We start from the raw sequence: 27,646 nt of genomic DNA, 5'->3' as shown, positions 1-27,646 counted from the left end.
TGGAAGTAAGAATCCCAGCCCGACTATCCATCCATCCATCCATTCGCTTCCGCTTATCCTTTTCAGGGTCGCGGGGGGCGCTGGAGCCTATCCCAGCTGTCATAGGGCGAAAGGCGGGGTACACCCTGGACAGGTCGCCAGTCTGTCGCAGGGCCAACACACAGGGACAGACAATCATTCACACTCACATTCACTCGCACATTCACACCTAGTGGCAATTTGGATTATCCAATTAACCTATCCCCACAAGCTGCATGTCTTTGGACGGTGGGAGGAAGCCGGAGTACCCGGAGAGAACCCACGCAAACACAGGGAGAACATGCAAACTCCACACAGAAAGAATTGAACTCAGGGGCCAGATCAGAACTCCAAAGAGTCCAGTCTGTCCAATTAGGCAACAGTGCTAACCACCGTGCCACCAATCCACGTTTGACACACCTGAAGTAGACCACCAGAGCTTTTTACTCTTCTGGGAGTCTGAAAGTTTGAAAATCGAAACCTAGACATAGCCATAAATAATAAATTTACTTAATTACTTTCAGAAAAAGTGTAATACTGTTGTTTTGCACGTTACAGGAAATCACAATAAAATAGAAAAAAATTATAAATAAAAATTCAAAAATAATGTTCCACAGTACTTCTGAATTAGTGTTCCAGCTTTATTTGTGTAAATACATACATACATACACACTTTAATGCACTTGGGATTACAATCAGCCAGTTCAGTCAATAAGATAGTGCTTAAAAAATTCAGTACAAAAAAAAAATCAAAATTTTATTTGTCATTCTGAATAAAAAAAGAAAACGGTAACATCATGTTTTATGAGTACATTTCTGTAGGAAAATGCTGTAGTAAAAGTAGTCTTCTTTTTTTGGCATGAATATGGAGTGAAATAACAGTATCAGAAAAAGGGAGTGAATGCAGCAGGCTCGATTCAAAATGATGTGTCCAAACAATCCAGGAGCTTCAGGCTGCATTGACAATCACGGAAAATATGTTGGGATTTTTTCCCCCCTTCGGCTGGAGGGAAAGGCACTGTGGAGGTTTACTCATTTTTAAACAGGTCCACTGATCCAAATCATATGTTACATATATGTAGGCACTGGAAACTGCACTTGAGGAGGCCATGATCACAGATTACAGTCTATTAACATCTACAACAGTGACACTACACATGGGTGTTGTGTGAGAAAACCTAACTCATTACTGGAGTTATAATCTTGGCACAGAGGAGCAATCGAGGTGGTTATACCTGCAGCATTTGCCAGGTACTTAAAAAGTGACAGTTAATAACAGGCTATGAGACAATGATTAACTGTCAGACTAGTGTTCCCGAAACATGAAACATTTGAGACAGAAATGGTTCAAACTTTGGCGTGACCACAAACATATCAGAGAAAAATGTCCAGCATTTGTAAATACTATACATATCAGCTCAGTTTAAAAACAACACTGATAAAAAATGTTTAAACTGGTTATTCTTCTTCCCTTTCGAAGGCCACCGGAATAAATAGAAGTGTTTTTGAGAACTGCTGCTCAGTTATTGCTTTAGACAGCATGTCAGGAGATCACAGGATGTATGCTCAACTACATTAGTGATGTATATTTTGAACTACCTGGAGGACTGACAGCATCCAGTTTGACCAACAGGATTGTTCTAACAAGCCAACCATCTGGACTGGCTGGTCTGATAGTCTCAAAAGCCTCATACAGATATTGTAAACAATGGTGCTAGTCTGAGAATGCGGTAACAGTCAGAAATGTTTAGTTCATCCCTCAGATTATCTTTTTGAGTGAAACAGTTGAGGCCAGCCACAGTGGGAACAACGTATCTATAAGCTCTGACAGCCTCTCAGAGTCCAGGGAGGTCTGCTGTTTCTGATGGTCCACTCTGGAAATGTTTACACGTCTTTTTCTTGGCATTTTCAAAAGAGCAAGTGTCTCTGTGTCAGTCTCACTGGAGTGGATTATCAAACACAGAGTCTGGTAGAACAGAGATTTTTAGCTTCTTTTCTGGCCAGCTGTACTCCTTTGGCAACTTTGTCTGCAGAAAGAGAAAACACATGCAAGGTATACCAGGCATGTAGTCACAGTGCCTAAAACTGAAAGTAAAAGGTAACCTGCAAGGGGTTTTTGCTTGCCTCATCACGAGTGTTGAGTTCCTGTAAATCCCCGAGCATCTGCTCCACAAACTCTTCAGTCAACAAAATCTATGAAAGGAGAACAGAATTTAGAAAATGAACTCATTAAACAGGAACGCAACAGCCAGAGGTCAGAGTTTCCGTGTGGGTACCTGAAGCCAGGGGCCATGGGCTGCATAGGGATGCTCTTCAGTAGCAAAAGCACCTTCAACTCCTGTAGACACAAAAGTGATGGCCGTGTCTCCGTTGATACTTTTATATGTGAAGTGTCTCCCGTGGAGCAACCGCCCCCTGTAAAAGATCAAACACAATCCATTATGAACTAACCACATGATTACACTCATAAGTTGTGTTTGTTTTCATTTATGTTTGCCATAAAACAAGATTTCTTATGTCATAAAGAAATTGCTAGTAAGCGTTTAAAATTTATAAGCTTTAACCTTTTATCTTCTGAACAATTTTTTTGTGGTGACTGAGGAAAGGCAGTTTGCCATTTTGCATCAGAGGAAGCCTTAAAGAACTGACCTGTTGAAGATAATAAATCAAGGTCAAAATGCTTGAAATAACCACGAGAATTAAACTAAATCTGTTAGTCGATGCTGAGGAGTTGAGTGCTTTCTAATTCAGAGAAATAACCGTAAACATTTAAAGTCAGTTAATTATTTAAATGAATTTAAATTAAGAGAAACACTATGTTCTGCAGTTTTCAATGGGAGGAATAGAAAAAAGATCCAAAAGATTTGTTTCATTAATATCACAGAGGACAGTTTGTAGGAAATATGACATAATCGCCCTTCATTGCGGTATCATATAACTGGGACATAACACTGTGTTCTCAACACATTTCTCCTCCTTTTACACAGAGCTCTCTCTGTACAGTAACTCTAAGCTTGTTCTCTCCTAAAAATGAGTTTAAAAATAAAGCAGGTTGAAACTGGTGGGAAAGAGACTTCCTATTGGATAGTCCGCTCAGTTGGCATTTTGTTTGGTTACACACATTCCTATAAATGTCACCTATGCCCCCCTCCCACAAAAAAAAAAAAAAATCCAGACGGATTGTAAATTCCACAAGTTACAGAGTATATCAGAAATCTTATTGTTTGCTATTGCAAGTTTGCCATTTGTCACTTCAGCATTAGAGGGAAATGGTACAAAGGAGACTTTCGACCGGATAGTCCGCTTAAATGGCATTTTCTTTGGTTATACACATTCCTATAAATGTCACCTACATCCCCAGTAAAAAGTAAACAAAATCCAGATATTACTGGACTGTGAATTCCAAAACTCACGTTAGAGGCAATAGCTGCATTCTTTTTGTCAATAACGGACTCCTTTCACCAAGTGCAGGCTCTCTTCTCTTTCTCATTTTAAGATTAACATTTTTTTTTCTTTTCAATGTAAGATGGCTGAAATGGTAAGGATTTATAGACCATGTGACTGTCATGAACATATGGAGGTAACTTTAACATTGAATTTATATCTGCTAATCTGTATTAATGTACTATCTTTGTCCTAAATCCTCTTCCTGCTGTTTGATACACTTCTTGCTGTGTAGGCGAGCAGGAAGGAGAGCCAGACATGCTCCACATGCTGTGTTGACAGCACTGATTCAGTTGCTCTGTCAATGTACACTAATAACCTTTGTTGACTTCTCTGTTTAAGAAAAGCTAGGAAATAGATGTAAAAACACCAAAACATGTTAGACAAATCTAGAGGATCAGAGTCTACGTCCAACAGTCCACTGTTAACAAATACTAAATTCCTGAATGTCACTTCTTTGATGTTACAGGTAACATTAATATCGACTTTAAGCCGTTTCACATTCTGCTCACTTATGATAACACTAGGCCCACTAAAAAGCAGCTAACTTGTTATTTTCTTCAGACTTTGAAGTGATATCAAAGTACATGTGGGAGGAAGTTCAACTGATATTTGAGGGTGCCTTTCAGAAAACCTCCTCATTCACCCCTGAGGAACTAGTGGTCCTACATGCCATTATATTCGGCCACACCTGTTCAAAATAAATATCTGGGGTATCCTTTCGGTCTCACATACATTCAGAAATGGTTAATTTGCCCAGCGGTTGTAGGAGAAGAAGACTGGTGCTTTACCGCAAGCAGAGGGGCAACAGTGTGCCTGACTCTTGGTTGAATTTCAAATGGACACTCTCCAACTGCCGTGTTCGGACCAACTCATGAGGAACAATAGCTGCTGAGCTCTCACTCTCCAAACTGTCCTTTCGACTCCTGATAAACACAGAAAGAAGAAGAAAATAATCTCAGTGAGGAAGCAGAAAATGGTATGTTCACTGATGAGTCTGTTAGAAAACAACTAAGAAGGGAAAGGCAGCTTTTTGGCTCACGCACACACACACGTGCGCACGCACACACACACACACACACGTGCGCATGCACACAAACAGATTTCGCAACTCCTTTCATGAAGCAGTTACCTGATACAGCAGAAGACCCAAACTTCCACAGAAAAGCAGCAACAGAATAGCAACACAGCAACATAATATGCTGGTAGCTAAGAAAGAACGATGATGATAGTTCAGATGTCACTGGGGATTTGAGTCACAGCACAAGAGGGAGGGAGTTATCCTGGCGCAACCCTTGTGCTGAGCTGAACCCATGTTAAGATTGTGAGTGCTGGAGTGTAGGAGGAACACTCACTGCAGTCTCTCGTGGCTCTGTTTCTGGCTGTTGATAGGTGGTAGGGCTGCTTTGCTGTTAAACTCCAGTCCTTTTCTCAGAGTCTCCCTGATCTGCTCTGTGTCTGTCAGCCCACAAACAAAGACAGAAACAAGTATTATTTCATTAGGTTAGGCATTTCTGCTCAGCTTGAGTATCTATCGTATGCGCTTCTTTGGAAGCTGGCATACCTTTGTCTGAGAGCCTGCGTGGCTGTGATCCAATGCAGATTGATCGACTGTCCTCCTCATCCTCTGGCGGCCGACTCAGATCGTCCCACACACACTTGGCGCTGACCCCACTCAGGTTCGAGCCTTCTGTCTCGATACCCTGGTCCACTCTCTCCTGCTTAGATAGGCAAGAAATATACACAAATTGTCAATACAAGCTCACATAAAACACAACGTCAACTTCTTCAGAAATGAAAACGATGCATAAATATCTACAGGCAAAAAAGAGGTGATAAAACTTGTGACAGCAAAACAAACCAAAAACAATAATATCAATGAAGAAAAGGTTCCCTTTAAAGTGCTTTGTAGAAGATTTCGCTTCCAATATCAACAAATCATTGACCAGGACCAATTAGCTCTTCAAATGGTTTCTTTTCAACCACTACTACTTCTTTTGGCTGCTCCCTTTAGGGGCCGCCACAACGACCATCTACCAACATCTCACCCTATCACTAGCATCTTCCTTTGTCACACCAACCCTCTGCATGTCCTCCTTCACTACATCCATTAACCTTCTCGGTGGTCTTCCCATTTTCCTACTGCCTGCCAGCTCTATATTTAAAATCCTTTGTCCAATACATCCACTATCCCGCCTCTGCACATGTCCAAACCATCTCGTTGCCTCACTAACTTTGTCTTGAAACTGCTCTTATATGCTCATTTCTAATCCAATGCTCATAGGATATGCTCATTTCTGGTCACGCTCAAAGAAAACCTTTGCATGTTCAGGTCTCCTACCTCCAGTTCAGCCCCTTGTCTTTTTGTTAGGGCCACTACCTCTCCACCAACAGAGTGGGTCTCTTGAACCCATCTATCACTCCTACTGCACACCTCACCCCTGTCTCATTGTCTTCATAAATGTCCTGCACTACCCTCAAATACTTCTCCTCTGCTGACAACCTGACACAGTACCACAGTTTCTCTGCTCACACCCTATTGTATGCTTTCTGTAGATAAGGCGTGCCAAACATAAGGCCTGGGGGGCCAGAGTCTACCCAACAGTGAGTTTGACATCCCTGCTCTAGAGCCACAGGACACAAGACAGTGCTACTTGTTCTAATCTTCTATAGCGTGGCAACAGGTTTCGTTTGAGTCACACTAAGCTTAACTCTTTACAGAAGAGTTAAAAGAAATATAAAACAGTAGATTTTGATCATGCTTAAGTTTCGATGACAAATGTTTCCAAAAACAGAACACAAAATAAATAAATCATTAAAGACCATAAAAATGCCTCTTTATGTCATACTGTATAAAAGCAACATGGTGCAGAATTGAGTAAAGCTTACTTGTAGCTGTGGATCAATTTCAAAAATGGTCTCTCCTCTCCTCATGTCAGTGATTAGCCAGGGGCCACCGGCTCTGTGCACAGGAAAAGCATCACCATTAGTTCAGGTCAGCATTAACTTCAAGTTAAACACACCAAGTTAATAAATTAACTAGTAACTATGCTCCTCACTTGCTGCTCACAATGTACTCAAACTGAGCACAAAGTGGCATTCACATAATGGTGTTTTCTATTCAACTCAGTTCCTACAAGTTGATTGACCATTTACAGGCAACTGTAAAAAAAAAGGAAAGACAGAAAAACAAGAGAAAAATACTGTGACTGAGCAGGTAAATCATTTCGATTTTATCCGCCAGATATGGAGTGCACTAAAAAGGGAAAAAATATGTGTGTAACGCTTAAGTCAAGTTATGCTTTCCACTTCAAATGATGACTTTCATGAGAGTTCTACACAAAAATGACACGCAGGTTTGACTAATCAACACCTACGTGTAAATCCAAGCTAAGCAACAGAATAAAAAGTAAAACTAGCTTTGACCAGATCACCTGCTACACAGTTCTACTCACACTCTGACTCCACGCATCAGCTCCAGGATACCCTGTCCATTCCACTGTTGGGCCGCCTGCAGCTCCTCTGTACATACTCCCACAATCTACGAGACACATATTTTATGGTTTTTACACCAACTGTTGTAAGACACCCCATACCTATTTTATTAATATTGGGTAACATTACATAATATTGAATAAATGCCAAAATATCATCTGACAATTCAAGATGGATTTTTGATACTGCGTTCCTCTCCTCATTTGCCTACAGTCAACTGTTGCAGCCGTTTACCGTCACAAGGGGGCAGTGTCGCAAACAACAGGTCTGCAAGCTACTCTTCGTTGTTGGTCCTTCAGCCATAAAACACAGTTATATCAGCTAAAAAAACAAAAGAATAAAAAGCATCCATTGTAGCCACCTGTCTGTGGCTTTTTTTTTTAATCTTTGATTTCTGCGCTTCTCCTGTTCAACCTGAACTCTGCTGCCACTTTTAAGCCAACAACTATGTGAGCCATGAACAGCATCATCGACATTAAGCTATGTAAAATGTAAATGGACTGGTTCTTATATAGCCCATTTCTACTCTGCCTGAGCACTCAAAGCCCTTTATACAACTTTCCTCATTCACCCATTCACACAAGCACATGGAAGTGCTTTCTAGCTAACATTCACAGACATTCATTTTCAATCCGATGCATCTGAGAGCAACTTGAGGTTAGCATCTTGCCCAAGGATATTTGGCATGCAGACTGGAACAGCCAGTCGAACCACCAACCTTCTGATTAGTAAATGACCTGCTCTACCCCCTGAGCTACAGTCACCGCTATCCTCTGCTGTTGGACTTTTGAAGGACTTCACAACACAATTTTTACATAGGTTGCATAATCCAGCATAGGCAAAAACCTACTCAAAGAGACACAAACACAATACCTCAAATCTTACATTAATTAGCTCAACACAGAATCGTTTTGAGCCTACTGTCAAGTGGATTACACTAGTGACAAGTGACATTAAAAACTCACCTGGAGAAAACTCACTGTGCCAAATGGCGTCTGAACCGGTTGCATCTGTGGGTCTTCTGTAAGCAACATATGCTGGATACGCGATTCACTGTTGTCTAGTGGACTGTGCCACGATACATGGTCACCACTACAAAATGTGTTTTCTGCATGAGTGAAGAGAAAGAAAATACATTATTTTTTAAAATAAAAACAAATCATGGGATTATAATTTGTCTAGCAGACACCCTGTCATGGCTGCTCAAACAATCCTACATTTCATCATCTGACTGTACATAAACATTGACGGAATGGTCCAGCAACATGAGAAGAGGGGAGGCAGATCAGAAAAAGAGGTAGCATGAGTAAGAGGAAAAACAGTCAAAATGAGACCCAAATATGGAAAGAAAACCATAAAAACTACTTTTCCGTAGAAGCTAATCTGACTGTTTGCGAGGTAACACGCGCCCACGCCAGACTTGCTTCAGGAGAAACGAGAGGGGGGTAGATGGCCAGGAATCAGCATTCGTTTAGCTTAGGGGCCTAGCCCACCCACACACAAATTGACCCCAGCTGGAAAGCAGAGAAGGACTGAGTAGAGGTGAGTCTGGAGTAAAAAGTCTTCTCTTTCTGCATGCTCCCTTCTTGTCTATCGAATTACATTATTTACACAAATTTTGGATTCAAAGGAGCTTAGCAACAGTGTATACACCCATGCAGAGTATATATTCACACTACCACAACTGTCTTGTTTGGAACTTGTGAAAACAATCCTACTAAAAACAGCAAAAGATAACAAAAGGGAAATTAGATGTCCTTTCAATACCCAGAGCTACAACATACATAAATGTGTGTTGTAGCTAGAGCAGACTCCTCTAGTTAAGCTTGTTTACATGCATCACTGGGATTTCAAGCTACCTTTACAAAGAACACATTCTTTGGCACACCACCATGTTTTTGCTTGGCCAATAGAGAGTTATCACATTAAAACTTTGCAGTTAAATCATTTGCTAGACCACAAACAACGTGTGACAAATAAGTACACTGTGTTACAAATTTTTAAGTGAATGACCAAGAATTTACAGATGGCTGCAAAATGGAAAAAAACCCAAAACAAAACAAAACAGCAAACTGTCAGATTTTGGGCCACCATGTGCCACCAACCAGTATCAGTGCACCATTGCGTAGATTCTTCAAATCTCTGGAACACTGCTAGAGGCATGATATGCATTTCTTTTAACAAGCTATCCCCTCTTTCGGGAATAACTTTACCTTTCTGTTTCAGTGGCTGTCTTGATACTGTTTATTCAGATCAGTAATAAGAGAACCATGATATCAGCCCCACAGTGCAGTGGCAAGTGAAAGGTTGGTGGTTCAGTTCCAGCCATCTTTGCTCTTTGTCCACTGTACAAGGCTCCAGCGGCTATTTCAAACTCTTGCACATTGATCTGACCAGAAATGTATCATCTAGATAGAATGTATTAACTGCAGCGACATGCACAGTCATAACCTTGTGCGTGTTAATGCAACTCACAATTTAGACTGTGTCATGTCCACAATACATAAACTTAACTTGATCTGCAGTAAGCCTGCAGTTTGAATCTTCATGGCGAACTGACCAGGGTGCACATTCATATATGAAGCCAACATGACGCTATCAGATTAATGGAAGGGTATGCATGTCTGAAAGAGGCGAAACACATCAGTCTAAAAATCTCCCACAGACGCTACACTGGTTTGAGATATGGTAATAGTGAAAGGAATAGTATAACAGTAACGTTATTCCCATTCTCTTTGAGTGACACCTGGTGCTCTATGAATGGAGAAGATATCCCAAAAGACAGCACCCACGTCAAAATAAAATTATGACATCACAGTACAACGATCTATTTATTTTTTTAACCACTTAACCAGTCTTTTGCTGAGTACTGAGTTATTTTCCATACAATGTTTAAATCAACAAAAATAAAACAAAATTTATTTATGAAAATAAATTTATTTTTAGTCTGAAAGGCATTCAATTTGATGAATTATCACAACTTAATATAGTTTGTTTCTGTTGTTTAAGATGGCAGCATGGCGGTGCCCTAAGCATGAATGTTAGCATGAAATGAATGGTTGTCTCTTGTATCAGCCCTTTGCTACTGCACTACTACAAATATTTTTGCTGCAAAACTACCCACAATAAAGTTTTTGACCTCTTCCAATTCTTTTGTTTGATTGTCTTTTAATATGACCTTTATCCATGCAAACATTTTTATAAATTGCAGAACTGCTTTGTGCCCTTACCTGACTGGAAGACATAGCGAGCCAAACCTTGCATTAGCTCAGCTGGCCATGTTGGAGGTGCGGTCTCCCCCACCTCTCTTTTGAGTCTAAAAGTGAGCTCAAAGCCAAACCCACTTGGTCCATCTGGCCCTGTAAATCTGACAAACAAACTTTATGAGAAAATGGACTGACAAAATGTCAGCACTTATACTTTTGTGTTATTTGTATATGCATGAGGGCTGTGAAAAGCCAAATACTTATTGAGATGAACGAACTATTCAGAGTTCACAGTTGGTCAGGAGGGGACATTTAGTAAAGGGCTGAAAACTAAAATATTGTATGGGTCAAAATGACTTCCCACATTCAATAAACGGTCACACAGAGGGGCGTTTAAAAACCAAGATTTGTGTTACTGACACAGTACTTACTCATGAACACGGTTATCCCCATACAGGTCACTGAGTCCAAAGCTCACATAGTGCCAATGCTCCTGGACGTCCTGAGCTGGACAGCCTACGTTTCTATACATACTGATGTAGTCTAGCGGATCTGGTCCACCGAGCCTATGAGAAGCAAAGAATGAGAACCATGTACAGTTTTGTTATTGTTGTGAGTAGACACCCCAATGTAAAGACATCTGGGTTACAATGGAAGTCATTTATACGTGTAAACGTGGTGAGAGACATTTCAAAAGCTGGATTTAAGCCAGTATGGCTTAGAAGAGACATTCTCAAACTTTCCGAATAACAGTAACTACAGTATGGCTTCTGGATGTTGGGTTAGCTACAATGTTAGCTTGGAAGCTAAACTAGTTCTGGGCTAATATTTAGCTATTTTTAGATTAAATATATTGTACAAATATAATGCCCGCACGCATGTCAGACGAGCAACAGCAACATGGGTTACTTACCAATATTTTACAATAGCTGTTACTTGAAGCGGGTTTGCCTGCTCGGGATAAAGTCGCCGACATTCCCCATAGATAGCCTGCAGCCCAGGAGGAAACAGCGGCACCAGCCCGTGGGCTTGTGCACCACTGGTAGGCCGTACCTCATCCATGCCACGACCTCGAATAAACCGGGTTACTCTATAGAAACAACGTATATACAGTTACCGTTGGCAACTACCACTTGTTCAAAATTAGGCTAAACTAAACCATAAAAGCTTCAGACAAGTACTGCTGTGTAATAACAAACGATAAACTCTTTTCTGTTGCCCCACTCGGTAGTCGCCTGTTGCTCATCCTTTACAAAGAAACTACCTTACCATTGGTTGGCGAAAGGCCATTGCGTCAGTGACTGGCAGCATATTGTAGCCAATGAAAATAAAGATAACGGTTGTGTGAATTTGTGGATAAATGTAATTGGCTGAAATGATGCTTATGAAATAGTTAAGGGGACAAGCACTTTCAGGTTTGGGGTATTAATGTTTTTAAGCAGGCAAATTATGGCTAGGTAGTTAAAAAGACAAAAAAACAAAAAACAGCCAACAAAAAAGTAGAAACTCTTTCAAATACATTGCTGAGAAAAAATCTTTTAACTCCCGTGTGACGTGTATGTACAGAATATAACCAGCAAAAAATCTTTCAAATAGAGTATGTAATGTCTGTTACTTGTATAAAGTCTTGCATTAAATTTTAAGATTTTTTCACTTGCCGTTAAATGTGTTAAATGGAAATAATTCAAACGTTTTGGGGGGGTTTTTTGTTTGGTTTTTTTACTGTTTAATCTGTATGTCCTTTAAAATGATAGTCTCCAAAAGTAAATAGCTTTGTGTGAACTATAGTAAGGTAAAACACATCATATAATAGAAATACTGACATGCCTTTAAAATCAACTTACTTGTTTAAAGTACTTACTCGCTTTACTCCCATGCAATAACCATCCACCCACTGTTTAGACTTTATTTATTTACTTTATCAGTTAGAGTCAGAGAGTTCAATCAAAACCAGCCTGAAACGTTATTCCTTTGAAAAGGTCAACAAGTCAAGATGTGACCATGACTGAGCAGTCACTAAGACACTACACTGTGTGTTCCATGTTTTGAATAAAAATGCAAACAGCGAATAGTAATTAAAGTTTATTCAAGATTTTTCTCATTGCAGAAGCTTTCCTGGATTCTAAATGAATGATAACAAGAAGGGAGGGAAGTATTATTTGTTTTAGAGAAAAGTATGAATCCAAAGAGCTATTACATTTCTAAAGAGACTACACAATCATTTCTTTCAATAGAGTGAATGCATGAATAACAAAACACAGTGTTACAGCATAATGCTGTATATAAGATTCCTCATCACTAAGAGGTGGCAACCTTGTTTTGCACATATGTTCTTTGTGACTTATTACACACTTTAGTCTACACATGCAGTGGCACACTTGTAACTACTGCTATATATTATATAACAACCTAAATAACTATATCCTGTGATGCTGTTTATCCAAGTGAAATTTGGTTCAAATGTAGTATAGTATGTTCTCTGTGATTTCAGTCCCACTCTAACCACTGTGGCACAAGTCCCAGAAAAGAGTATAGCCTGAAGGACCCCCCCCCCCCCCCCCCCCCCACACACACACACACCAAAATGGGAGATTTCTTAGTTGAGGTTGGAAATGATGTATTGTCCTGTCATGACGCTTCCAGACATTATCAAAGGACTTTGTGTACAGTGTATGGCTTTTTCCAGACTGACTTTCAGAGACACATCTAGGAGCTGTTTTGAGAGAACGCCTCCACTGCAAATGGCACAAATTAAAACTAAAAAGGACGGTGCATTAACAAAAGGGGACATGGTTTATGCGGGGCGTAGATAAGAAGAGGAAAAGATAGCTAATACACTTTCATTTTGAATGTAGCTTAGATGTAATGATGTGGCAGCCCTGTGAGCACTATGATTCACTTGATATTTACTGTTTCAGTGCTGGTTACAAAGACCCACATCATAATGTCATTTAGTGATAACAGTATTATAGAAATTGCATACGTCTTTCATTCCCACCAAGTGTAACACTACACTGCTTAATTTAACTTGAGATGCCAACGCTGATACCAGAAATGAGTTGCTTTAAACCTGTTCTGGTGTGTCATAACTACATAACTACAATATATGTAGGTGAGCATTCCCGTCCTGAATGACTATACAAAAACGTGGTGTTTTGTAAGTTGTACGTCAGATTTTTGCACTGAAGGCAAAACTTACATTACCGATTAATTAAGTCAAAAAGAAAGCACGTATTTAATACTGACATACTTTTACCAGCTCTTGCAGCATTTTGGAATTATTAAGCTATAGCCATGTTGGAGTTAAAAATGTTAAAAAATAAAATAACATTTATGAGAGGCAACATACGCACACACACACACGCACACACACACACATATGTGTGTGTGGGTGTGTGTTTAACATTTTTAACTTTAGCATGGCTATAGCTTAATAATGCCGAAATGCTGCAAGAGCTGGTAAAATTATGTCAGCATTAAATACGTAGCAGAGCAGCTCTTGAACTTTCAGACGTACTTTTTACCATAATTTTTCCTTTTAAAAAATTGCTATTAATTAATTAAATCCCCACAAATACGGTTGACTTTTGATTGGGTTTATTAACAATACATAATGACACTTTATAATAATACTGAGAAACACATTAGTCATTTCAAAATGTATGCTTTATTCACAGCAATAATATGTGCAATTAAAAATTAACTCCTCATTCACAGGAATCTCCATACAAACTTAACACCAAGCATTATTTTATTGATTTCACACGGTGGTAACTTCGGCATTCTGGTGCTGCGCCGTACGGCTGACAAACTAGTACCATGCCAAAAGAACTGAGCCCATAGATGACACCTGAAGATGTCACCATCTATGGAATTCAGTTCTCATAGTAGAGCACACATTAAAATCTGTTCTTCGGGCACTTCTGGATCCTTGAATGGCTTTATCGATTTACACAGCTCATACTTCAATACTAACTCTTTTCACATCTCATTAAATCTCCCATTAAATAATGAAAAAAAAGCCAAGTATAAGAATAATAAAATTAGTAAACTCTAAAAACTTCACAATAAATGTGGGCTGCAGTTAAGTGACACATGTTGAGAAGCATGTTGGGGTTAGGTTACCGATCCCAATTTCTGAAGAAAGGCTGGGTAATGATGAAATGATAACGTCAGCTGTACTTCTTCCAGAGTAAGATTGAGCAAGAGGTCATTACTGTGGCAACTGAAGGGATTAGTCACATTTAACATTTGCTTAACAAAGTGGTGTATGAAGTCGTTGAAAAAAAAAATGCTGTTAATTTGCAGGGGTTAAGAGGTGTTTTTTTATACGTTGAAAATGAAAGTAAAGTGGGAAACAAGCTCCCAAGAACGGAAACGATTCTGTGGTTAGAGAACATATGGAGAGTTTCAGGATCATTTGAGCAATCCAACTTTTTTTTTTTTTTCATCTGTGTTCCTGGAAATGCTTCAAAACTACTGAAATGCAAGTCTGTCCACTGGAAGCACTGAATCAGATCGTGGTGATAGTACTCTGGTCAAGGCATGAAATGACTCATCAGTTACAGCAGTACACTCCCAGTAAAAGCGCTTTAGGACTGTGTGATTAGTGACATACAGTTAGTCGACGTATCTTTGAACCCTGCAAAGTAAGTATGCTATTAACTGACTGTGATAGACTCGCCTCTTTTATTTAACAAGAGAAAAAGAAAGAAACCCCCCACCACCCCACACCTCATTCAAGGCCTGGAGTCAATGTTGACAGTGAAGATACAGTGAAGATAATTTGTCTGTGTTATCTCAATCCAAGTTTATCCATTATGATGGTGCATTCTTTTAAGGTACAGTACAGCACGATGAACTTTCGAAGGAAGGCCACACCTGAGTATGTTCAGGAAACTCATATCTTTCCGGCAGTTGGACTGGGAAACAACCGGTTCTACGGCCTATCACTAGACAAGGCCAATCCCCTATGAGATCATTAACTGTTTCTTCAAAGTCTACATCAAAAAAAATTCACAGTGTGGCAGGTTTAAAAGCCTTCATTTGCTTTTTGCTCAAAGAATGAAGAAGTTAGCATTTCTTTGACCTAATTAAAAAATGTTCAAGCCCCCCCACACACCCAAAAAACACATGTCATTTTGTATAAGCTTTTTGAAAACCACACACTCGATTTGACCATACTGATAGTTTTCTTTTAATATACTTACCTCGGTTTCATTGATTTCCTTTCCTGATCCTGGTTATGTCATAAACAAACCTCCTCATAAAGGCCTCCCAGGATTATTTCATAGTCAAGCTTTAAAAACAACACACTTTCGCAGTCCCATCTCACCAGAAAGAAAGCAGCAGGCTTCTTCAAACTCGGCAAATATACATTCCTCCTCAAATCACCTGCACATTCTGCTCGCTCCCCAATGTCCTCCAGGTCCCAGGGATGGATGCAGCACACTGTCTGACATTCACAGAAAGAAGCACTTAAATATCTTGCCACCTTTCACATCACCCATCAGCCTCCCTCCTCTCTGTTTTTCATACACTCCCTCTGTACGGTAAGCCCGACAGTCACTTCCCAGTAAGAAGGAAGCAGTGGGAGTGTAAAACACGCCCCCTCACAGTGAATCAACACATAATAGTTTCTGAGGAAAACCATCTGACTTGCCCTGCCCCCTTGTTCCCATAAAGTAAGCAGGGGAAAGGCTGTGTCTACTGGAGGGGCCAGGAATTCCCCCACAGGCCCTGAACAGCTGTCAAGATGAGAGACGATGACGAAGCGGACACAGTGGAAGTTTGCCGGCCAGGCATATGCAAACAGAAACCATGTTTGGTGTATTTTATGTTTCTCTGAGTGAAATAGCGTTTAACACTACAGTATATTTACATAATAAGCTGCTGGAAATTCTGTCCACACACTGTGGGTGTTGAAATGCACAGTCATGTTAGAGCTGGTGACATTATGTTTCCTAAAAGTTTTTCTTTTTTCTTAATCTTTGCTAAATATTATTTTATCAGTGGGTCTCTACAGTGCTGACGTCACGGGTATGTTTAGGATGAGATAGATTCTTGAGAATGTTTGTGTAGCTGGAGTCATCTATTCAGTTGGGGTCTGATAGGGCTGTATTGTAAAAGAACCTTTGTTTGCTTTCCGATCATAGTCAAACACGACACACGTACAGGTTGTATTTAGTCACACGGATGAGACCGGGTCGGCGGGCTAAAACGACAATTTCAGAACAACACATCAGGCAGTGTTATTCAGTTTCATTGCCGAGTGACCCTGTGAAAACCCTCTGACTTCCTCATCCTCTTATTTAGTCACCTCAAATGCGAGAAACTGGTCTGGACTTGAGGCATACTTCCCCAGAAAAAAAAGCCCTATTCGAAAAAAAGTAGACGGATTTCCTTGAGCTGGACAAAAAGGGGATTCCACATGGAGATGGAAAAATTACAGCAAAATTCCCTTTCTTGATTTTGGATGGATATTTGCCCATACTTCCTGCATAGGCATATGTGTAGACATTTTCAAAAATGTTTTTTTTTTTTAATTTTGCACTGTTGCCAGATTATGTGGTGAGCTTCACTGAAAGGAAACCAGTAGAATAAGAGCTACAGAGACCCCACAGAGTCCCACCATTGATGTTCAGTGACTCCAGAATCCACTTTCAAACTACATCCTTGAGCTAGTGGGATAAGTTGCAATTGACATTTTGTGCTGGACTTCAGAAACAAGCCTGGCTTTCATGCTGGTGTTTGAACACTGGGGAAATCACTCGCAAAGGTCACTGAGCCCATTTCCTTTCTTTCCTCTCCATGCATCTAAAGACCTGTAACAGCCCCTTTCAACTGCACTTCAGTTACTGGCAGACATATTCAAATTTCGATATAGGAAGTGAAAGAAGGTGTAGGTAACAAAAGAGCAAATATGAGCCAATAGTGTGTTTTCATTGCAGCTTTTCCTTGTTTAACCACGGCAGTTTTAACATACCAAAATAAAGACAGGAGTCATAACGACACAGCTGGCTGATTCAGGACTGCACACAATAATCAAGCAATAGCCTTGCTCTATTTTTTATTTTCATTCAGTTTTTCATCAATAAATCAATTACAGATAAAACCGATGAGTTCCTGACATTCCTTACTCAAGCGTCCTTTGACTTTTTAAAACGCAGTACTACTACATGTCTCTGAAGTCCTTCTTCTCCATCCCACAGATGATCCACAGAGAAAACATCCCTCTGCTCCACAAATGTTTCAAAGAGATGTAGTCCACCACCTACACCAAAGTAGTGGGATTTGGTGGCGAGGTAGACCAGACCATCTGGTGCCAACAGTTTGCGCAGGGTCTCGTGTAGAGCAGGGTAGTACGCAGTGTTGTAGATAGTCTCTGATGTGAATATAAGATCATATTTGGGTGGTGGATCTGCCTTTAGAACCAAAGCGAGAAATGTGCTCCAGTCACCAGAGTAAAAATGACACGTGGTTAGTAATGGGTGCTGGGCTAAGTCTATGGCTTGCTTCTTAGGAGGTGGGCTGTTTTCTGTGACCTCCTTCTGCCCTTTCGCCTTCTTTTTAGAACCGTCTTCCTCCTTCATTTTTCCCTTACCACTCCCTTCTTTGTCATCTTCACTGTCTACTTCATCATCCTCTTGGCAGTTTAGCATTACATTTGGCACTGTGAGCTGTTCAATGACTGTACTGTTATAATCTTGGAAGTGGACCTGACTGGCTCCCCTCTTCAGAGCCAGTATTCCCAGCAGCCCTGCGCCACAGCCCAAATCCAAAACCGCCTTCCCCCCAAAGGTCTCTCCATCTTTCTCAATCAACTCCAGAAGGTCATACGTGCACGCCCACACCTTCAGCCCTCCCTCGTACACACCAGAGATGAGGTCAGACTTCTGCTCCGCTGTGCGTGAAAGAATTTTTTCGCTGTCCTCTCTCTCTGACGCAGTCTTCTCAAAAACAGTCTCATTGAGGAAGTGCAGAGGAGGAAGAGTTCCAACTGTAACCGTTTCAAAGATGGCATCCATAAGGAGGAACTGTGGATCGGATGGCGGAAAGTGCTCGCTGGCCTCTTTTACTGGTTGTGCTGGTTTGGGGCCGTCCTCTACCTGCAAACAGAAAGCAGTATGCACAGTTGATAATAAAACCACACGCCTCAGCAATGTATGTGGGTGATGGTCACATGTTGTGACATGAGCAAGAGTTTTCCGTTTTACAATAACGCAGTTTTATTTATTAAAGTTAGTGTTAATGAGTAAGAAATATTTTGGTATGTAGCGTTCTAACGTTTTTTCATTTTCTGAAGTGGAGCACAGGCGGCACAGTGGTGTGGTGGTTAACTGTCTTCCTGTTGTCGCACAGGAAGAAAGTCCTGGGTTTGAAACTCCACACACATGGCTTTGTGTGGAGTTTTATGTTAGGTTAATTGGCGATTATAAATTTTGCTGTAGGTGTAAAAACAAGCACGCGTGGTTATTTTTCTTTCTATGTTAGCCCTGTAAGAGAATGGTAGCCTCTCCACAACGCACCCTTCCTCCTGCCCTGTGAAAGCTGGGACAGGCTCCAGCTGCTCCACAACCCTGCTTCAAGCAAAATATGGATGGATGAAGTGGGGCATGCAGGAAAAAAGATGTCATAACTAGTGGTGATGTTAAAACCGCTTTGACAGTTACACTGAAAATGGGGGGTGGCTTGATGTTACTGTAAGAATGGCTAACATCTGCACATAAATGTTGCGAAATCTTCTTTGGGACCTATAAAATGCAACAATGTCAGTTATTAAAACATAAAAGTCTGTTGTTTGGTTTAAAGTTAATTAGTCTATTCAAATGTTGTAACAAAGATTTACTCAATTCTGTGTGTACATACCAGGTATAGTATGCTTTTACCACTGTGATTTGTTTTCTTGTAATAATGATGTAAAAGGTCAGTTGACTGATAAATCACTCAAACATGAGAATGTTATGCATCAGCCATGTGAGTCACCGTGACTGAAATGACGTTTGCTTCTCTGGACTGGTAGGTGTAAATGCTCATGTCGTCTAACTCAGTGGAGCCGAACAGTTTAGATTTAAATGCCAGTAAAGTCTGTTGCATACCTCAGAAGTTTTGTGTCATACATAACAATAACAAAGCACACAGTACTTTAACAATTTGGATTGTTTCCGCTTTAACATGCCTTATCCTGTAATGTTAACAAGCAGATGTTAACAGCCTACGCTCTCTAGTGGATGCACACAAAATTAAAGAATTTTTATTGCTTTTTTAAAGCTCATGCGGTCAGAATTTACAGCATTGTTTAATTGAACAGCTTGTGCTTTAGTGAGGATGGATTTTTACCTTTGTCCCCTTTAACATAAGACAGGTTTATCTTTACAAATTAAAGCTAACTTTGGCTGCTCCCTCGTCACAAGGGGTCGCCGCAGAGTTTAGGGCTGCATGTTTGATTTGGCTTCTTTTTCTGTGGGATGTTTTTACTTGTAACCCCAAAGAGGATTTGTGCATTTCGCTGGAATCAAACCACCAACCTTTGGTTTGTTAAGGGAATGCGCTAACCGTTACACCGACGCCCCTCTATACGTTTATCTTCACAATTGTTTTTGGACTATTCTACACTTTGATTTAATGTTAAATCTTATCTAAATATAATTTTGACAGGGCTGCCATGCAGGCGAAAAAAAAAAGCTTCTATTTGCTTGTCTTTAAAAAAAAAATCTAAATTATTTATTCTACATTACAATTGGTAAATGTTACACAAATCTCTTCTCATTTTTCTACTTAAAGACTTTCGGAATTATTTATCATTTGTAGCAGTAAACTAGATGTATTTTTAATCAATATTTTTTTCATATCAGCTTTTAAATATTTATTCACGTGTTTAGATGTAATCTATTCTAATGTACAGATCACAGAATATATTGAAATGTAGGCAAACCTAGGCAGATTTTGTCTGCTGTACTTGTAGTCAATTGCTTTATTACAGATGATTTTCCACAGTTAAAAAATAAACTATAATGTTCAAGAACCTTATTATTTTTGCTCTCTTTCGATGTTGCCCCGGGCTTATTTGTGATCCTTTGATAAAAATATCAAAGGATCACAAATAATGGGAAGTTATAGGAAAAGAATAGGAAAGCAGTGCTGTTGTTACTACTTACATAAAGGCATTTATGACAGACAGATACATTTCTGGGGCTTTGTAAGTTTTCTGCCTGCAGCCATAAATGTTCTTCCCACACTCTCGCAGAGGGTCCAAGTCTAAACTTGCTTTACAGCACCGCAATTGCTAGCTTGAACGTTACTTCTGCTATTACTAGTTACGCGGCGGTACTTAGAGCACTCTGAGTAACTTAAGCTATGGCACATCATAGGTAAGCTAATGTTACTCACAGATACGACAGCATGATCTTTATTTCCGTGCTGCAATTCATTTCCATCCACGTCTCCGGGGCCTGTTGTTTGTGCTGGAAGGTCGAAGTTAAAACAAAACGACATGCTGACTGACACCACCGTTCACTAAGTTTGAGGATAGAAGATTTGGATCACAGTTTCAAACAGGTTCTACCAAAGGCTGGCTCAACATGGCATGCGTAGCTAGCAAGGCTGCTATGGATAAAAAACTACATGTCCCAAAAGTCTGAGACCCCCCCCCCCCCCCCCACCAGTTATGCTATATGTTATATTTCAGTTATGCATGTAGCCGAATCGTTATACGTATGTGTACGTGTTATAACATAAAATACAGAAAATTCAGAAACATAAATGTCAAGTCCTGAAGTAAAAATAACTGTTGAAATCACTTCCTGACTCAGACTACCACGATGCCGTTCGGTGGTGTTCCAGCGCATGCGCATTAATTGGAGGATTCCGCTCTTAACTGTCACAGGTCCGTGATCCTGCTCCTCCTCGCTAATATGTGGCTATAATCCCGTTTTTTGTCTTCCTTTTGAAAATGTTGACGGGAGTGGTGGTCTCGGTGGGGGTCTCGTCTTCATAAAACAGTGAGTAAAAAAGAAATGTTGTAAAATATCAGTAAAATATGATGCACGGCGCGAGACGAATATTTGAAAAGGAGAGCAGTATGTGACATCCAAAAATAAGGGATTTGGGAGCGCTATGACTCACGGAGAGTATTCACAACAACATGTCTTATGGACACATTGAGTGTTACTTTATTCAGGGAGGTGACAGCTATGGCTGATCGCCATGCAGTGGTTTTTGGCTTGCTTGTCATTAACTGCAGGTGACCAGCCTACTCCACAACAAAAATCATTGTCCCCCTCACACCTTATCTAGCTGCCAAAAGCCTCCACCCAGACTCCACCCTGTCTGGAATGCAGCACAGCAAGACTGGTACATGTTGGAAACACATGTTCTTCTGGTTACCTGTGCATTTCTGTTGTATGTACCTGCAAATGCTCTGGCTCTTTCACTCACGCCTTTAGTCGTACCTAATGAAGTAGTTTAGGTGTCAGCTCTCTGAAACTGATATCACTAGCGGTCAAAACAAATTCACTGGGAAAAAGAAGTCCAAGTTGTCTGGCTCTGAAATTCACCTATTGGTAAGTCAGACATTGCTCAACCGAGCTGATTAGGGCAGACGTGTTCTCTCTTTTTCAGCTGCTGTTAACTATGTATTTATTTTTCTTATAGGTAAGAGTAAATGGAGTATCCTTGGGGCTTGGGTTGTTTGTTATCAACAAACTTATCATTTTCCTTTTGTGTTGCCAAATTGTGTTGAATTCCTTTTTTTATTATTCCTGTTGTACATATGAAATTTGTGTTAGACATAGCAGCATACACATTCCTCACATTTTTTTAAGTCTTGCACATCAGGTTGGGAGAGGTGTGGAAGTGAGAGTTTACGATTGACTTTCATTAATCGTAATGTTTTCTTTCTTCCTGCAGGTGCTTGCATTTTACAAATGCAGAATGCGGTGGTGTTCGAGCTCTGCGTTTCACCTGCTGCGCTGTGTGCGGCTGCGGTTGTGTAGCAGGCGGGGACAGAACAGGCTTCCTTTGTGGATTAGGGAAATATGGGCTTATATGAGACTGCTGGCAAAATCACTCTACTTTAACTCGCTCACAGACTCAGATGTGGTTTTTGACTCAGTCTTTGAACCAGTTTTCCTGACTGTGGATTACGTCACCCGGTGGTTTGGTCTGGTGAGTGTGCTTTTAAATGGTTACGAGAAAGTTGTTGTTGTTGTTTTTTTGTTTATTTTCTGGAGACCACTGCAGTGATGGAAAATAAGGACATTAACCTTCTTGGAATTGGTCAAAATATGATCTTCCATACACAGGTCACAGTTGTTGTTTGTGGTATAATAACAACAAACAATGACATTTTTTTTTTGTGAACGTCTGATTTTGTTAACTACCAAAGCTCCTATGATCACAGTCCCCCTAACTTCAGATAATCATTATTGGTAGTGTCATATCAAGTCTGCACAACAAACATTTCGCGGGGGCAATTCTCTTTCTTATTGGATAGCAACAGATCCTCATTCATTAAAATGTTTCAGATCTGGGGTGTAGACACTCCTGACCTAAATACAAGAGGGGGTAGGCACATACAATCTCTTTGATAGTAGCCTGCACCAAGGGTTTTGACAGTAATGAAAAAAATGTGTGTTCTTGGATGTAGCTTTAAATGTAGATCTAATGTGATTTCCTGCATAACTGCTCACATTGTCTGATCATTCTTTTTTCTTTAAGGTGTTTGTTTACCTGGTGGTGATACTGACCAGCTCCATCGTGGGGATAGCCTATGTGGTCTTGCTGCCTCTGATCCTCAACACTTACTCTCCTCCGTGGATCGCTTGGCATGTTTGTTATGGACATTGGAACCTCATCATGATTGCTTTCCATTACTACAAAGCCGCCAACACCTCTCCTGGGTATCCCCCTACAGTAAGATATCAGCTACAGTTTTTTTTTTTTTGTACTTTAAACTGGCAATTTTGTATTTAAAAAAACAAAACAAAACAAACTTTTATTTTGTCGTAGGAAAAACATGACGGTCCAGTTGTATCAGTCTGCAAAAAGTGCATTATTCCTAAACCAGCAAGAACACACCACTGTGGGATCTGTAACAGGTGAGTTTTTATCTGTTTTATTACATGTTAATAAGTATCAGGTGTTTGAATGTCAAAGCTAAAGTATGTTGGTGGTTGCAAGACCTTTAATGTGGCTACGTCAAATCGCAACATTCAAAATTAAGATGTTTTCATTGACAGTTGACTTCTTGTATCTCTAGGTTAGTTTTTCTAGTATTGCTATCTTCATTCCATAAAATCTTATCATGCTTTAAGTCTTCCCAGACTATTATTTTGCAGTTTGAGATATGATTAGAATACATTCCCTTAAAAAAAATCACACAACTAAAATACCAATTATCAAACTAATGTTTTTCTCTTGCTTTTGCAGATGCATTTTGAAAATGGACCATCATTGTCGTATCCTTTGTGCTGAATTTATTCCAGCTTATTATTTCAGAAGCACGTCAGAAAATGTATATGTTTATAGACAGAGATGGACATAATTTTCCTTAATGTCAGCACCTCAGCCTGGTTGAATAACTGTGTGGGCCATTTTAATCACCGTTACTTCTTCTCCTTCTGTCTCTTCATGACCTTGGGCTGTGTCTACTGTAGCATCAGTGGGAGAAACCTGTTCCTAGATGCATACAATGCACTCGAGGTGAGATAGTCGGGCTGTTGCTGCCTGTAGGTCTGCTGGTGCTTTGTTGTAGTTAGATTTGTTTTAAAGCCTCCATGTCTGGTGTCTTTCTCTTTGGGGCCTTAGCATTTCTTTATTGACTCTGCTTTTTTTCTGTCTTTAATGCTTGGGTTTGTGGGCTGTTCCATTAGCACTTCAAACATTTGGAATTGGAAAAGCCTGGAATACCGGTAACAGGGATGGGACTGCTTATAGGGCTTCTTCCTTCTGGCCAGGTAGCGCTTCAAAAGCCAACACACAGCATTATTGAGTTTATTTATTTTTATTTTTTTTCAGTTACTTATCTTTTTTTGTTTGTTTTTTGTTTTGGAAAGACCCACTATCAGACCCCTGCTCCTCCATACACATTTAAGGATAAGATGATTCATAAGAGCATCATCTACATGTGGGTCCTCACCAGGTAAAAAGTGCATTTTATGTTGCTTTTTCACACATACATGCAAGAAAAACTTTAATAACTGACTTACAAGGATTTCTGATTTCTCATTAAATGTAGTCATGTCGTGTTGTTCACAGTCAGGATTGGAACTTTCCAGTTCATTAGAAGTAAAATTTTAGTGGAGTAGAAAAAAAATCTAAATACTTGGGTATTCATCTATTCACAATAAGAAAGTGTGTACAAATAAATGGTAACAGCCAATCACCTGCAAAATTTGCAATTTTGCAATGCACTTGGATGTTCCACAACACGTCTAAGACACCGATCTGCATTTTATGGGTAGACAAAAAAGCACTAAGCATGGTGGAGCTAGCATCATGATTTGGAGCTGCTTTGTTAGGACCCAGACTGAGAATCCAAAACTGTGGCAAGAAACCTTTTCGGGAGAATGTCAGGACAGAAGCCTGACGCTTAGGAGAGGTTGGATAGTTACAACAAGCAAGTACACATGTAAATAAAAAAAATAAACAACAGAACAGTTGAGGGGAAAAAACCCCCAGAGTGACAGTTAAAGACCTTAACCAGTTGGGATGGTGGCCTGGCTGTCCAGTTAAGACATGCAGAAATATTTACTGGTCCAAAGTTTTTGCTAAAGTCTGATTGAACTGCTAACTTAAAAGGGTTATTCAGCCTGGACTATGGCTTCTTCCTCAACAAAGGAATTAAAATGAGAGTTTTTCAGTCAAGTAATAGATTATATTTGTAATTGTGACATATTTGAATACATAATTTTAATAATCCATTCAAAAATCCTGGTAATTTCAAGGGGGTCACAAACTTCATTTTGAGCATTGAGCTAATGGATATTATTTAAAGATAATTACAAAGAAATATAAAAAAAATCTAACCATTGCTTTAGGAAGATAGCAGGAGGAAAAAAAGAAAGTGTTATCGGTCGAAGGATTCTGGGTATGTAATCTCACACTCGTTTTGCTTCTTACTTCATGTTCAAAGCAGTAGGGTATAAAGGTAGAGTTGAATCAGAGCAGGATTGTTGTCTTTGTCATCCATGCAGAGGATAAAGTGAATTGTGCTTTGTTGTAACAGCACAGTGGGAGTGGCACTGGGAGCTTTGACCTTCTGGCATGCAGTTCTCATCTCCAGAGGAGAGACGAGTATTGAAAGACATATCAACAGCAAAGAAACAAAGCGGATGGCCAAATGGGGAAAGGTAGCCATGAACATAAATAAAATGTGAAGGTTATGTTGTGATAAGACATAGGAGACTTCAAATCCTCAAAATATATATATTTTCCTTTGGTTAAAGTGACGTTGGTCATTTGTAACATGTTCCTGTTCTTTTGTTTTTCTGTCAGGTTTACAGAAACCCCTTTAACTACAGCAGGTTGAATAACTGGAAAATCTTCTTAGGTGTGGAGAAGAGAAGGTTTGTCTCTCTCCCTCTCAGATTTCTGTTTTCTAAGAAACAGAAATCTGTTTTGTTTTCTGCACCTTATGTGACTAATGTTACCTTGTGCTTCTTGTAATTTCTGCTTTTGTTTTTGTCTTTTGGTTTTAGTCACTGGGTGACGCGTGTTCTCCTTCCCTCTGCTCACCCCCCACATGGTGATGGCTTGACGTGGGCTGTCTTCCCAGTTAAAAAGGATTTGATACCTGTATGACAGACTCTGCTAAGGCATCCATTCTTGTCTAATTTACCAGTCTTTTCTCTGTCAACCTACTTGATCGGGTTTGCTTAAAGGATTCCTGCTTGGTGGCTACACCTAAGTGAAAGGATTTACGTCAATCTCCGATACCTCAAAAAACTTGCTGTTGCATTGCTCTTGCTTCTGCAGTCTGTATTGCTCAACAAGGCAATGTGTCACAGTTTGTTCTGTACTGGGTTTTACTTAGTCTTACGAACTGGTTTTACTTGACTCTGAGCATGAATTCGATAGTTTTATAAGCCAAATATACTGACTGAACTGTTAAATAATTTTTTTTAAGCAAACCATCTCAGCTTCGACCTGAGCTGTTTTTTATTTAAAGGAAAAAAAGAAGAAGTAGCAGAAGAAAAACACTAAGGTCATGGACACATCGGGTTTATCTCGGCACCTCCGCCTGTCTTGTTTGCACACCCTAGTGTGATATTATCATTTGATTTGAACACTCACGGGGAATTGCAGTACCATTATGATGTTATTTATCGGAATTTTGTACGTATTAAGTTAATCTTTACAACATTAAATAAATTCTACATTGTTAATATTGTGTTTTTAAGGGGTACTGTCACTGTTTTATAACACTATACAGTAAATACTTAGCTGTGGATATATATCAACATACATGTCAGCAATATATTCAGAGGTTTTTTTGTGGGGGGGGGGGTTTGCCTTTTGTATGTTTTGCTTTAGGGTCACTTCCTAACTGCAGCTCTGGGGTTATGTCACAGTGTTACGCAGAGGGATGCAGCGTGAAGGGGTGGATTATTTGGAAATGCTGGCCAGATTTGAGCTGCAGATTCATATGAAACCTATTACATCACAAATAAGCACACGCTGCAGTTAAGATCCGTCAAGATTTGAGCGAATTCAAAGGTCTAAATAAACAAGATAGTGATAATGAAACTGTTTATGGAAAACATTACAGTTAGAAATAAGTAAATATTAAACATTTTGTGATTCATGCATTTGCTTGGTAAAATGAAAACAGTGCTGGTGTTGTCAGTTATGGGGGGGGGGGTGTAAAATAAAGGCTGGCAGATAAAGAGAGCAGAGATTAAGCAGATTTCATCCTGATTGTAACCCTCGTTCACCCTGCTACTGCAAATCACACCCGCCCACTCACTGAAACACACACAAACACACCTGTCAATACACAGTCTCCCAGCAGATGTCAGCGTTTAACACGTGAAATATGGGCTTTGGACTCTTCATTGTTTAAAAGATCTGAATAATTGATAGTAAAGAGAAAGAAAAATCTTTTTTTTAAATTATTATTATTTATTTATTTCTGTAACAAGTGATAATGTGAACTGCTGAGAGAAATTACTGAGCTAGATTTATGATGGCTGTGGGCCGAGCTTAGCATTGCATGTATGGTACAAATTAGTTGTGGGCAGTTTTGACAGCTGCATATGCAACCAAATGTGTTTTTGTGAAGGTCAAAACAAGGTGAGGGAGATCGCGAGATGAGTGGCTTACATAATCTTTTAGCCCTCAGAGAACTGGATGCTCAATTCTATGTACTCAGTATTCAGGAATTATATGTCATGCCACTGTGGGAGACTGAACCTTGTCCAAAACAAAACACTGATGCATCTCACCTCATCAGACACGTCAGGTTATTTATATTATGTGTTTCT

General features: G+C 39.8%; 3 protein-coding genes across 8 annotated transcripts; 1 reads left to right on the top strand and 2 right to left on the bottom strand.

Annotated features, from left to right (window-relative positions):
• Positions 1-638: 638 nt before the first annotated feature.
• sufu (suppressor of fused homolog) lies at positions 639-11,442 on the bottom strand. 3 transcript variants are annotated; one of them, XM_082557694.1, is made up of 12 exons: positions 11,077-11,442; positions 10,595-10,729; positions 10,188-10,324; positions 7,923-8,065; positions 6,918-7,003; positions 6,352-6,424; positions 5,027-5,183; positions 4,818-4,920; positions 4,254-4,388; positions 2,295-2,433; positions 2,143-2,211; positions 639-2,045 (listed from the first exon to the last, which is right to left on the bottom strand). In XM_082557694.1, the coding sequence occupies exons 1-12, from the start codon at positions 11,223-11,225 to the stop codon at positions 1,956-1,958; spliced, it is 1,416 nt and encodes a 471-aa protein (XP_082413820.1). In that variant the 5' UTR covers positions 11,226-11,442; the 3' UTR covers positions 639-1,955. The 3 variants fall into 3 exon arrangements, 2 of the variants coding, with proteins under 2 accessions (XP_082413820.1, XP_082413821.1); XM_082557695.1 differs by having other exon boundaries at positions 5,027-5,180; XR_014280546.1 differs by lacking the exons at positions 639-2,045; positions 2,143-2,211 and adding an exon at positions 2,583-2,667 and having other exon boundaries at positions 2,328-2,433.
• A 5,777-nt stretch (positions 11,443-17,219) lies between these two features.
• On the bottom strand, positions 17,220-20,777 carry mettl18 (methyltransferase 18, RPL3 N3-histidine). Its single transcript, XM_082556760.1, has 2 exons — positions 20,553-20,777; positions 17,220-18,271 (listed from the first exon to the last, which is right to left on the bottom strand). The coding sequence occupies exons 1-2, from the start codon at positions 20,655-20,657 to the stop codon at positions 17,303-17,305; spliced, it is 1,074 nt and encodes a 357-aa protein (XP_082412886.1). The 5' UTR covers positions 20,658-20,777; the 3' UTR covers positions 17,220-17,302.
• Positions 20,778-21,025: 248 nt separating this feature from the next.
• zdhhc16a (zDHHC palmitoyltransferase 16a) lies at positions 21,026-26,553 on the top strand. 4 transcript variants are annotated; one of them, XM_082556758.1, is made up of 11 exons: positions 21,029-21,163; positions 22,071-22,328; positions 22,881-23,075; positions 23,172-23,260; positions 23,592-23,620; positions 23,731-23,864; positions 24,035-24,118; positions 24,218-24,303; positions 25,390-25,513; positions 25,659-25,729; positions 25,862-26,553. In XM_082556758.1, the coding sequence occupies exons 2-11, from the start codon at positions 22,095-22,097 to the stop codon at positions 25,962-25,964; spliced, it is 1,149 nt and encodes a 382-aa protein (XP_082412884.1). In that variant the 5' UTR covers positions 21,029-21,163; positions 22,071-22,094; the 3' UTR covers positions 25,965-26,553. The 4 variants fall into 4 exon arrangements, with proteins under 4 accessions (XP_082412882.1, XP_082412884.1, XP_082412885.1 ...); XM_082556756.1 differs by having other exon boundaries at positions 21,026-21,163; positions 24,035-24,303; XM_082556759.1 differs by lacking the exon at positions 24,035-24,118.
• Positions 26,554-27,646: the final 1,093 nt, after the last annotated feature.

Source organism: Aulonocara stuartgranti (genome assembly GCF_965226115.1).
Source record: "Aulonocara stuartgranti genome assembly, chromosome: 13".
In the NCBI taxonomy this organism is placed as follows: Eukaryota; Metazoa; Chordata; class Actinopteri; order Cichliformes; family Cichlidae; genus Aulonocara; species Aulonocara stuartgranti.
The sequence above is the reverse complement of the archived record's forward strand: the minus strand, read 5'-3'. Positions and strand labels throughout refer to the sequence as shown.